At 35.7% G+C, this 12,917-nt stretch overlaps 1 protein-coding gene across 2 annotated transcripts in view; it reads right to left on the bottom strand.

Annotated features, from left to right (window-relative positions):
• Positions 1–12,917, bottom strand: part of Ranbp9 (RAN binding protein 9) — an 88,619-nt gene that overhangs the window by 64,480 nt on the left and 11,222 nt on the right. For both annotated transcript variants that reach the window (XM_026384630.2, XM_077802065.1), the window contains exon 2: positions 9,358–9,469. In XM_026384630.2, the coding sequence (XP_026240415.2) occupies positions 9,358–9,469 (112 nt within the window). The remainder of the gene's footprint in view (positions 1–9,357; positions 9,470–12,917) is intronic.

Raw genomic sequence — 12,917 nt, forward strand, 5'->3', positions numbered from 1 at the left:
CATCCAGCACCTACTTTGTGTCCAGCATCATTCTACACACGCTAGTGAGCGAAATGGATAAAAGATGCTCCCTCATTAAGCTCTGCTTCTCTTAAATCACTTCTAACTGCTGTGTCCTACGCCTGGCATTTCAGCAACCCCCCTGACAAATCCCTCTGCATCTCAATAAGCCTTACTGAAAACAGCAAGGTGTGAGTCTCTCCGTTTTATCTATCAGCTCTTGGCTGAATCAGTTTCCCTCCTTACCCAGCCTGCACTGGGACAGTCCATTTAAATGCTCTTCACAGTAACCTCAACTACTCTTACTGCTTCTCCATTTACCTAACCCATAATTTCCCATTCTGCATCAATCATTCCATTCAACTTTTCTCTCTAACCAGCTGAGGAGGCTAGACAAAAACAACATTACATATTTAAAATTACTGCCACAACAAATTCTTGGCCTTAAGTCTCGTGATTCCTCAATATTTTTACTTCTTTGATCCATGAACATTTACTAAGTAACTATGTGTGGGACAACATAAATAAAAATGTAAAAAAGACAAGTCTGTGCTCTCCTAGAGCTGACAGGGAAAACAGATCTTAAAACAAATAATTATGAATATGATTAAACGGTACAAAGAGAAACACAACACATTTATGAAAATAGCAATAACTTAAGAACCTAACTAGGTTTGAAGGTAAAAGGTGTCAAGACAAGCTTCCAAAAGTGATGATACTTAGGCTCCAAACAACTTCATAATGAATTCCAAATTCCCAATTTACCCTTTAATCCTCATGCAAAGGAACTAGGCTCACTTGGTTCCCGTCTTCCCTTGAACTCACTACTAATTTCATCTCCTCAGCTTGTACTTATGACAAGGTCTATCCCTCCTAAATTAAACTGAAATAATTTTCCTCAAGAGTAATTTGGCCACGTTTATCATGAACCTTAAAAACATGCATACTCTTTCTCTTGAACCAAAAAATTCAACTTTGAGGATTCTTTACTATGGAAAAAGAAACTGATTTCATGAATAAGAATTATTTTTAAAAATTTTTTGAGTTGTAGATGGACAGCATGCCTTTATTTTATTTATTTATTTATTTGTTTGTTTTTATTGTGGTGCTAAGGATTGAACCCAGTTCCTCACATATGCTATGGATATGTTCTGGCACTGAGCAATAACCCCAGCCCCTGAATAAGAATTATTGAGAATAGTGAAAGAGTTAGAAACAATCTAAATAATCAATAACAGAACAATAGCAATGGATGTGCCATAGCCATAACACGAGATATTCAGAGCTTTTGATCTCATAGGAAAACGCTTTAACTACGAAAGAAATATACAGTAATAAGTACATATAAATAAAACAATACTAAACCACAAGGTGCAAAAACCTGTAAGAATATAACCACTTAAAATATAAGTGCATACATAAAAACTGGAAGAAAACAAGTAGATGTGTTAGTGATTAATTATACCAAATTATAGACAGTTTTCTTCTTCACATTTTTTCCTGTAATTTTCAAATCTTCAAATTGGCAAATGAATTGTAATTATTTCCCACAATAGCAACATAGCTACTCAGTCTACTGGCAGATTATCTCCATCCCTTACCTCTAACTTGAACCTAACTTGTACCTGCTTGCGTCCTAGGTTTAAGGAAACTGCCCTCACAAGAACTAACAACTTCCTGAACTACACACAAGCAGACACTTGGCAGTCATTCTGAAATGACCTCCTTAGCTTTGGGTACACAGTACTCACTAGGACCTGCCTTCCAACTCTCCACCCACTCCTCTTCAGATCCTTAGCTAGATTCCCTCCTGGATAACCTTTAAAGGTGGTGCTGCAGACGTCCATCTAGGCCTATTCTTTTTTTAATGGTACATTCTCAGGTGTTCCTATCAATGTAAATTCTCATTGCTCCAATCTACCTTCACCTGGTCTCGCCTAATCCCACTCCTGGAGCTCTCTCTCTCTCTCTCTCTCTCTCTCTCTCTCCCTCTCTCTAAGTCATAGCCTCGTTATCAACCATCTGGATATTCCACAGCACTTCAGACATTGTTCTCATCATCAACTTTAAAAGATCCACTTCCCTCCAGCATTTTCTATTTTGTTTAGTCATATCACATCACCATAAGTCATCTAAGCCAGAAACCTGGATGTCATCCTCTATTATCAGCCACCTCTGCCACTCCCACTTCCTAATCAAGCTTTGCAGGGTTTAAAATCCTAAATACAGTAAAGTACCTCATAATAGTGTGTTGATCAACAACAAACACCACAAATACATGACACTGAATGAGGCCATAGCCAACTTGGTTTGTCCAAGTACTCTGTGATGTGCACACAACGACCAAGTTACCTAACAACACACTTCTAAGAAAATATCCCAGTCATTAAATGATGTGTGTGACTGAAGTTAACAGCCTCACTAACCCACTACACAGATTAAACCATCAATTTATGATTACACTAAACTATCTGGTCTTCTTGGCCTAATTCTCCATCTATTTCCATATTATCCTCAGAAAATGCAAATCCAACTATATTATTCCCTGGCTTAGAACCAGCACCTGAAGGATAAAAAGTAATGCTCATTAGCATGAGAAATCCCTCCTGGACCTCTCTAGACTATCCTCTGGCTCTCCACAGGCTCGTGCTGTGCTTGCAGCAATGATAGCCTGAGTCTGATCTGCACCAGGCACTCTAATAAAATATTTAATTATTAATGATTTATTTAATTTAGTTCCACGAGGTTGATACCAGTATTTCCTTTTTTTTTTTTTTTTTTTAACATATGAGACTGAAAGTTTGCTGAAAAGCACAAAATCGCGGAACTAGTGAGTGCCAGGGCCAAGTCTGAAATCTGCATTATATTTCTCAACAATAATAGCTATGTAGGTTCCAAAACAGGTATTTACCTTAAAAGCGCATACTATCTCAGGCAGGATACCCAAGAAACAAATAAGCCTAAGGAGGAAAAAACGGTGACAAAGAACAGGGAAACCAGAGGCCTGGGTTTAACTAGTCCTCTGGTGTAACTTCACATAAGCTCTCAGTGAAAGCCTTCCCTCAACACCATTCCATCTTCCGAGAGTTAGTTGGTGCCTTGCCCTTAATTCTTCCTTGGTTTGTTCACATGTCTATTACTACATATCTGAAACTGGATTTCATTATTTACTTACATTTTCACTTCCCTTCTTACCTGCAAACTTCTGAAGATAGGGACTTTATGTTTCTATCATCCTAAATTCTTACCACAGTATCTGGCACATAAACAATGAAACTTCCCCTTTTTTTCCCCTCCTTTCTCTCTCTCTCTTTGTGCATTGTACTAGGGATCACACCCAGGGCTTCAGGAATGCTGATAGGCCAAGTGTTCTACCACTGAGTTAGGTCCCCAGCCCTATTTTGTTTTAAATCTCTATCATAATCCATCCCTAAACAACAGCTTCCTACCTAACTCCAACTTTTAGCCACCCTACAGGCTGCCAGGGCATACCATATCCTTTCCCTAATTCCCACTCGGTACTATCTAACTCACACATCCTATCACTTCTTTCCTCAAAATGGAAGCCTCCCTCCTACTCTGAGTGTTCCCCCCTAGAACTACAATCAATGCTCTCTAATATCTAATTGCAATTCAATTTTTACTTCTGTAACCCATTGTAATCTCCCTCAGTAACACTGAACTACATATCTCTCCCAAGGCCATACAGTGCCACCCACTCTTCACCTGAGACTATTCCAGCCACTATTTCATCTCTATTTTTCCACAATGGAGTCTCTTAAATTCTTATTCTATAAGGTCTATCCAATACTACTTCCTTCACAAATTGCTACCTTGAGCCAGAACTCTCCTCGGTTCTCTCGTTCATGAGCTCAATCTTATAGCATTCAGCATGTGATGTCTTAATCTAAAGTTATAAGGCTGTCTGCTCCCTGCCCAGCACCACTGTACCTTACAAGTAAGTGCTATGTTTGATATTAGTCAACGCATTTGCTGAGTTTCTACTAAATGTCAGATCCTCTAACATTTCACTCTGTCCTAAAACAGACATGAATGAAATCTTTCTTATACTTACTCAGCTGCTGACAATGAAATATGTTTAACAAATATTTGTTAAATTAACAAATATACTGCTTACTTAGAATAAAGACCATCTGTGAGCTTCCATTTGCTGCTTACTACCAACAATAAAAGTTTTTTAGAGCTTTTTAAAGCTAGCTAGGAAGAAATGTCTTCACTTCTTTTCTACTCCTCCCAAAAAATAATCTAGAAAGCAGACATAGAAGGAACATTATGAAAAGGAGCATATCATTATCAGCAGAAGAATTTAAGAACAGAACAGAGAGAATTACACACCAGCTCTTCCTGAATCACTGTCAAAGAATGACATCAGTATTGTTTAAAGAACTAAAAATATCACTCAGAATAAATAGTTGTAAAAATTTTCAAATAAAAACTTTTAATAAATTACATGTAGAATTGAAAGCATCTCCACTGCCTCTATTAGTGTGTATAATTTAAAAGTTTAATGAAAGTAGACACAAACTTTTTTGGAAATTCATTTTACCAGCAATCACTAGTAAGAACACTGATCACCAGTAAGAACACAAAGTAAATGTATATCCTTTAAACATACAAAGTAAATGTATACCCTTTAAACATATCTCCTAAAAAAGTCATGAAGATAAGTCAATTTAATTTTTTGTTGTGAAATGCATTAGAAACTTACTTTTAAATTAGTTACAAAATTTTGACAGGCTATTCTACCCTATTAAATTAAGCTTATTTTGTTGAATAAACACAAATTATATTCAGTGTATTCTTTCACCCAATAAAACAAACTTCCTGTAAGCTTTATTTTCTAGGAAACAAATAAATACAAGTAACAATCATCACAGTCATGTTCCTAATTTTCCACAGCAGACCTAGAAATAATGCATATGGCAGAATAAATCAAGTCTTTTCAAGCACATAATATAGTAATATCAGCCCCTTCTGTTTTCTTTCACTGTGCTGAAAGAGGCAGTTCATACTCAAGGCCTGCTATTTCATGGGGAAACCTGTTGTCAATAACAGACAATTTTCTAAAAAACTGAGATATTGGATTCAAATATTTATATACCTGTGCTAATCTTGGATAAATACAATGTTTTTTTAAAAATTCAATTTTAAATTTAGTAAAAAAAAAAAAACTTTCAGATGAGCATACATCATTGTAAACAAAAAGTGATTAATGGCTGTTCTTTCTGGTACATTCTTTATAAAGATATTGGGATTTTAGAAAGCAATATTTAAATTGTTTGATATAGTTCAATATGTCTCCAGAAAGACTCTTCTTGGAGCTAGGGATGAAGTTCAGTGGTAAAATGCCTCTGGATTCAATCCCCAATACCAAAGGGGCAGGGTAAGTACTTTGACAGAAAGATACTAATTGGCCAAAATTAGTAATGAGAGTTGCTTTAAAAAAAATAATAATAATTGTTCTTCCCTTTCAAACCCAATTGGTCTGGCCTAGAACTGTATTCAACAAATTTACAAGACACATAAGTGGAATCTGACCAAAGAAATAAGTTTTCTGAGGAATACAAGAAATAGGTACTCCTCCTTATAAATTTTTTAATTCAACTGAATGCTAGCTATAATAAGTGAAGTTACAGACATGTAAAATAGTCCCTACCCTTGATGTATCATCAGACAATTAAAACAGTATAAATATTTTGATCAGTCTGCCCAAACTGTACAGGAGGCATAGAAAAGAAACTATTATTTTGGGAAAGGCAAAGTGCCACAAAAAAGTACTGCTACACTAGAACTTGAAAACTAGCGTAAAACTTGTGACTAACCTGGCCAATGAAACAAGGGCAAGACAAGGTGAACACAAGGAGGAAAGAAAGTGCACTCACACAGAACTAGAAATATAAGCCATCGTATGCAATCAAAGACTGTAAGCAGTACCGTATAGGTGAAGGGCAAGAGAGAATTAGGGATTCTTCAACCTTATTAATCATTAGGGAACTAAATTAAAACCATAGTAACCACAAAAAGAAATCACTAGGTATTTATATGATAGCTTAAAAATAAAAACAGAACAAACAAAAACTGACTAGGTGCTGTTAAGAAGGCAAAGCAACAAAGGAACTGTCAAACATTCCTCATGGAAATGCATTCTAGTAAAGCCACATTACTATTTCAGTTTCTTATAAAGTTAAAAATACAATTAACTATGATGTAGCAATTTCATTCCTAGCTTCATTTCACCCAAGTGAAGTGAAAACGTATGTTTCTACAAAAACCCCTACATACACATTGACAGTGGCTATATTTATAATTGCCCAAAACTGTTCTTCAATTAGGGATTATATAAGCAAACTGACTCACTCATCCACACAATCAGTAATAAAGACTGTTCTAAGGGACAACTGCCTGAATTAAAAGGCTAAATACTGTATGACACCATTTATATGCCATTCTAGAAATGGCTAAAGTATAGAAACAGAACACCAATCACTCTGTACAAAGGGTGATGGAACTGCTCTACATATTAACTGTGGTGGTGGTTACAGGACAGTACATATTTGTTTTAAAAAAAATGCACACCAAAACTAAAATACATCTAATTTTTAAAATAAAGAAAAAGGGAGGTTGAGGGATGCTGGTTAGTTACAAAAAAGACTGAAAAATAATGCAGTAGCTATTCACATCTTTAAAAAAAAAAAAAACACTAAGAAATTCCAGATTTTAGCATTAAAATCACAGATATTACAAATAATCTCAAAAAAGAGACAGAGAGGGCTGAGATGTTGCTCAGCATCAAAGTACTTGCCTCAAATTTGAAAAATTCAAATTCGAAAAGTTCAATCCCCAGTCAATCTGTTTTTCTGTTTCAAATTCGAAAAGTTCAATCCCCAGTCAATCTGTTTTTCTGTTTTTTCGTTGGTAGTGGGGATTGAACCCAAGAGTGCTTTATAACTCATTAACATCCCCAGCCATTTTTGTTTTTGAGACAGGATCTCAGTTGGATAGGACCTTGCTAAATTGATTAAGATGGCCTTGAACTTGTGATCCTCCTGCCTCCTGAGCCTCTAGGATTACAGGTATGCTACACCATGCCTTGCTTAATTCTGTATTAGAACACTGACAACAGTTATAAACAGGAAGCAACTGGGGCAGCCAATAACCAATCACCTCAGTTATTCAGAAGATAAATTACCAAGACCTGACTACAGGACAGGCAGTGAAAATGATTAGAAATTCTCAAGTTTTTAGCAACAGTGAAACCACTAACTTGATTTAAGAAAAATATTTTAACAAGCTAAATTTAAGTACCTATGGGACATTCAAATGGAAACATCTGGGTAGATGTACTTGTCTGGAGCTCAAGAAAATAATCTGAGATGTAGCATTAGATTTGAGACTCATGAGAGTATTTGCAGCCGACAATACAAGGTCAAGATCATGCAAAGAAAGTGTTAAGTACAGTGAAAGGTAAAGAGAAACCTAGGAATCATCCTGAGCAACTCCTGCATTACAGAGCTGATACAATTTGAAGTACAGAAAGAACTGGCTTACTCAGGATACAGCTGTAAAGCTAGAAATGGTTACACACATGGACCTATTTTAATCTGGGACCTCTCTCAACCATTTTCCTTAGAATCTCTGATTTCATCTTTGATTTGAACATTCTGGAAAAATTTAGGCAGATAAATAAAAAGCTAGCATTGTATTCCAAGGTTTCACTTTTACCTTTCATACTGTTGACACTGAGTATATTGAGCAAATAAAGTAAGAATCATATATTGGATACACCTATTTTGTCAGACACAGCAGTATTACTAAGAGAGATTAGTTAATGACTGGCTTCAAATACATGTCAACTTACCCACAAAACCCAAAAGCTTTATCTTGGTTGCTGAAAAATGACCCTATACCATAACGAAGTTAGTACAGGATGGAGGATGGATCCAATAGCTCCAAATGATCGGATGACTTTTTTTTTTTTTTTTTTTTTTTTTGGTGGTACTACAGATTGAACTCACTGAGCTACATACCCCAGTCTTTTTGTGTGTTTTATTTTGAGATGGTCTTGCTTAAGTTGCTGAGGCCTTGAACTTGGGGCCCTCCTGCCTTGGCCTCCAGAATAACAGGAATGCACCTCCAGGATAATAGGCATGCACCACCATGCCCAATGTAGATAATTAGTTCTTAGTCAAGGATATGCCCTAAAATTCCTCATGGAGTGTTCTCAAAATGCTCATCTTGCCTAAAACTCTACTTCCAAAAAATCCAATTTAGGAATTTTTAAGGTAAGGCCCAAAATATTTTTAATAGTCCTCCTAAGTGAATTTCTCATTGGCACATACACATCAAACACCTATCTCAAGTCAAAAAGCAATGAATGATAAAAGTTGATTCAAGGATCTACCAGGAAGTTCTCATTGGGAAACTTTCCTTTTCAGTGCTAGGGATCAAACCCAGAGCCTCTTGCCTGTGCTCTACCAGTGAGCTTACACTCCCAGTCCTTACTTTATAAGCTTCTAAATCACATATTAACCCTGGGGATAATCTCTTTCAGTCGAGAGCATGCAAAACACATTTCCCAAGCAAAACATAAAATTCTAAGCCCCCTGCCCTGTAAAATACCTACAAATCACCTACTGGCTTTGATACCTCACTTTTAGAAGATGTAACTTCTCAGCAGAATTCAGAAAACAGGCAGTGTAAGAAAAGTGATAAGGATGAATCATGGCTCAGTGGTAGCGCCTGCCTAGCATGTGTGAGGCACTGGGTGGGTCCGATCCTCAGCACCACATGAAAATAAATAAATAAAATAAAGGTATCGAGCCCATCTACAACTAAAAGAATATTAAAAAAAAAAAAAAAAGAATAGAGTTATTGTCCCTCTATTGTTTAAACCCATCTTCTCCATTTTAATAACAAACCTACCAGAAAAACTCGTTTAAAACCACAAACTCAAGCTTTGGTTTCAACTAGTATTTAAGCAGAAATAGATCAAATCTGCTACACTGAAATATTCAGATTCCACTTGTCCAAGTACCAAAATTTCCCAAGATTACAACTTTCCTTCCAATTACATCATAAACACTATAGATCAAAACAAAAATAATTACCCAAGAATAGCAAATTAGGGGCTGGGGCTCAGGGGAAGCGCACTTGCCGGGCATGTGTGAGGCACTGGGTTCAACTCTCAGCACCATATATATAGATAAATAAAAGTCTATCAACAACTAAAAAAAAAAAAAAAAAAAAAAGATACCACTTCACCCTTATCTGATTTGGATTATTTATTTAAAAGAAAGAAAGAACACCAAATTATTTTTCCCACTAAAATTTACTTACCCATCTCTTCCCTTACTGACAATTTTTACTTCAAAATAATAAATTCCACAGGCTGCTGGTATTGGATGCGTGGCTCTAACTGATGCTGCATCTTTTGGGGTTTTACCATGACCTGCATGTGAAACAGAAAGAAAAAAAAAATCAAAAAAGATATTCAAATGATAATCTTAACAATTCAGGAACAAATAAGGTTTCGGAAATGATACTTAATTTCTGCTTCCATCAGTTCAAATAATCAAAGACTTAATATTTACCAACACAATTAATCCAACATGCAAAACAGCCCAAGTTTTCTGAAGAACTCTTTTTGCTATTACAAGTTTTTTAAGATTTCAGAGTCTGAACACATTGGACCTAATAGCATTTCATGAAGATTAAATTAAGTATTTTAGCATAGACTACATATGTACTTCTTTCCGCCAGTCCTGGGGACTGAATCCAAGGGTGCCTTACCACACTGAGCTACATCCTCTGCCCTTTTTAATTTTTATTCTGAGACAGGGTCTTACTAAATTGCTAAGGTTGGCCTGGAACTATCAATCTTCCCACCTCAACTTCCCAAAGGATAGACTACATTGAAAAAAAAAAAATGAAATTCTTCTACACTCTGACAAAATGATCTACCTTTTTAAACCAGAAGCATCTATATCACAATACAGTTTCAAGTGAAATTTTATACAATTAGAGTAATGAAAACAGAATTCTTACTGCTAAGAATTTATGATTTTGTTTTTTTTATATATTCTTGTCATTAATTCTGTCCAAAAGCTGAGTCATAAAAATTGATCAGGAAAAAATATTGAAAAATGTATTGTTACATCTTTATATGTGTGGGTACATATGTATGTGTGTGTGTGTGTGTGTGTGTATATATATATATATATATATATAAAAATATGCATTTATATATATATATGGTTAGTTGTAGATGGACACAATATTTTTATTTTATTTATTTTTATGTGGTGCTGAGGATTGAACCCAGTGCCTTAGGCATGCAAGGCAAGTGCTCTACCACTGAGCTGCAACCTCAGCCCTATTGTTACATCTTGTTAACTTTTTTCTTTAAGAAAGGAAATGAGGCTGTCATTGTTGACATTTTAGATAATGGCTTTTAAGCTTTTTAAAGTAGTTCAATTCTAATCCCAGAAGGTTTCCCTTTTCACAACCACATCCCCTACCTCATACTCAAGATTCGAATTATCTTGGAAGGTAGCATGTGAACAAAATCAAGTTAGCAAGAGAAAATATGTGGATCAAACAGCATAAGAATAAAGACAGAAGTTGAAGTAGCATGCCACAAAGCATTGAAAGAGTGTGACACAAGTCTCCACATCCTCAAAGGGACTCTATGAGAAACAATATTCTCATTATTCAACTGTTCTGGTTAGATTATGCTTCCCTCAATACAAACTTGCTATTATAATTTTTCAGTCATACTATAAAATGACTTTCGAGGACAGGAGAATTTTTCTCAATTTCACCATGATTGTTTTAAAACTTAATTCCTTATTTAGGTCAAAATGCATATACTAAGATACACAATAACCATCACACACAAATGAGATCATATCTTCCCTTACCACACACTTTGCCAAATTACTAATGATACCCTATCATTAAACAGTTAAGTTTATGCTTGCAATGCAAATTAGTACATGTGAGCCCAGAGGAAACTGAATGAACTCAGCCACTCCTTTAATTATCATGAAAAATTTGTTATGGGCAGAAATAAGCTCTCATGCTGAATAAACAGAACCTAACCAAAGTCCTAAATCAACTAGATTTTACTATTTGTTTTGGCTGATTTTTGTTATTTCCACTTTGAAGGCAGCAACCAAAACTTCCAAGGTACAATAATGTCAAGATATACTTAATAAAAAAAATAATAGTTAACATAGTTAATACTGTGTGAAAGGCACCGTTCTAAAAACCTTATATTTACTAACTCATTTAATATTAAAACAACCCCACAGGGAAAAGTACCACATATCATCGTTCCAAACTAAGGAAACCAAGGGAAGATGAGGAAAACTGCCACAGTCAGACTGCTGAGTGAGAATTCCAACCAAGGTTTGTCCAGAGATTTTAATTCAAGAAGCCTGAGCTACCGTGAGCTCTGAGCCCACAGGAAGGATTTAGTTTCACTGAGCATTCTAGGATCACTTCATATTCATCACCATCTCCTATTCTTGATACTTCTACGGTAAGAGAAAGAAAATTAATATTTGAGGGCAAACAATCTCTCAGTGATAGGTGATTCTGTATGAATTTTTCTCCTTCAATATTTGTGAAATAATATTATTTAGCCTAAATTTTTTAAAATGATAACGTTATAGAGATTATACAACATGCCCAAGTGATAAAATCACACATTAAAAATGCAGCATGGATTAAAATCCCATATACTTTTCCATTATGCAAAAATGATGAAGTACCACATAACCTTAAATCTTCAAGGATCCTTTTTTTATTATTATTATTATTATTACTAAGACATTATAGAAAAGTTCTATAAATGTGAAAATTGAAAAGAATGCTTGGGGCTGGAGTTGTGGTTCAGCAGTATAGTGCTCGCCTAGCCTCATAAAAATAAATAAATAAAATATTGTGCCCAAGTAAAAAATAAGTATATAAAAAAAAAAGAATGCTTCATTTGTAAAGTAAAATTTAAATGTAAAAAGACAGAGGGAAGCTGAGAGTGGTGACACATGCCTGTAATCCCAGTGACTCAGGAGGCTGAGGCAGGAGGATTACAAATTCAAGGTAGGCCTCAGCAATTTAGCAAGGCCTTGTCTCAAAATAAAAAAAATGGCTGGGGATATAGCTCAGTTGGTAAAGCACCCCTGGGCTCAATGCTCAGTACCAAAAAAACAAAACAAAACAAAAAGCAGAGAGGGAAAAGTAAGTTTAGATGTAAAATTAAAATTAAGGTTCATGCTATTTCTCAGATGAGACTAGTAATATCAGAAGTGTATGACTTATTTTAATAATGTTCATCAGCTGGAAGTATATTAGTTTAAATTCTGTGGTTAAAAAACAACTTCACACTACCAAAGTTTAAACTTTTAAACCACAACTTCTTCAATGTTAAGTGTTTTCTACATGGCTCTAGAAGAAAATTAATGTACTGCTTCAAACAAAACCCTGAGGCTAGCAAGGTTAGTAATTTTCATTCAGTCTATTTCTCCACTCTCCAACACGCAGCCACACAGTGGCTTTCTGGAAACCAACCAGTCTTCCACGAATCCCCAACCCTTACAACAACTAAAATTTCCTCCAAAGCCTCCTCTTTGGCCTAGGTAAAAGACTTACTTCCTAAAATCGCTTCTGAGCTCACCCTCTCTCTACACTTTCCTCCACCTCCTCATCTGCCCTATTTTCAGTTCTAGCCGTGAGCAGAGAGTGCCTGGAAAGCTCCACCCTTCCTTCTGAGCCTGGCAGGATCCTCCTCATCTTTACATCTCAGCTTAAGCTTTCCTTCCTCAATAGTCTTTCTCTAACCTCACTGACTTGGTCTAACCTACTTCCTACATGCCCTCACGGCAACATACATCTCT

Source organism: Urocitellus parryii, chromosome 8 (genome assembly GCF_045843805.1).
Source record: "Urocitellus parryii isolate mUroPar1 chromosome 8, mUroPar1.hap1, whole genome shotgun sequence".
Classification (NCBI taxonomy): Eukaryota; Metazoa; Chordata; class Mammalia; order Rodentia; family Sciuridae; genus Urocitellus; species Urocitellus parryii.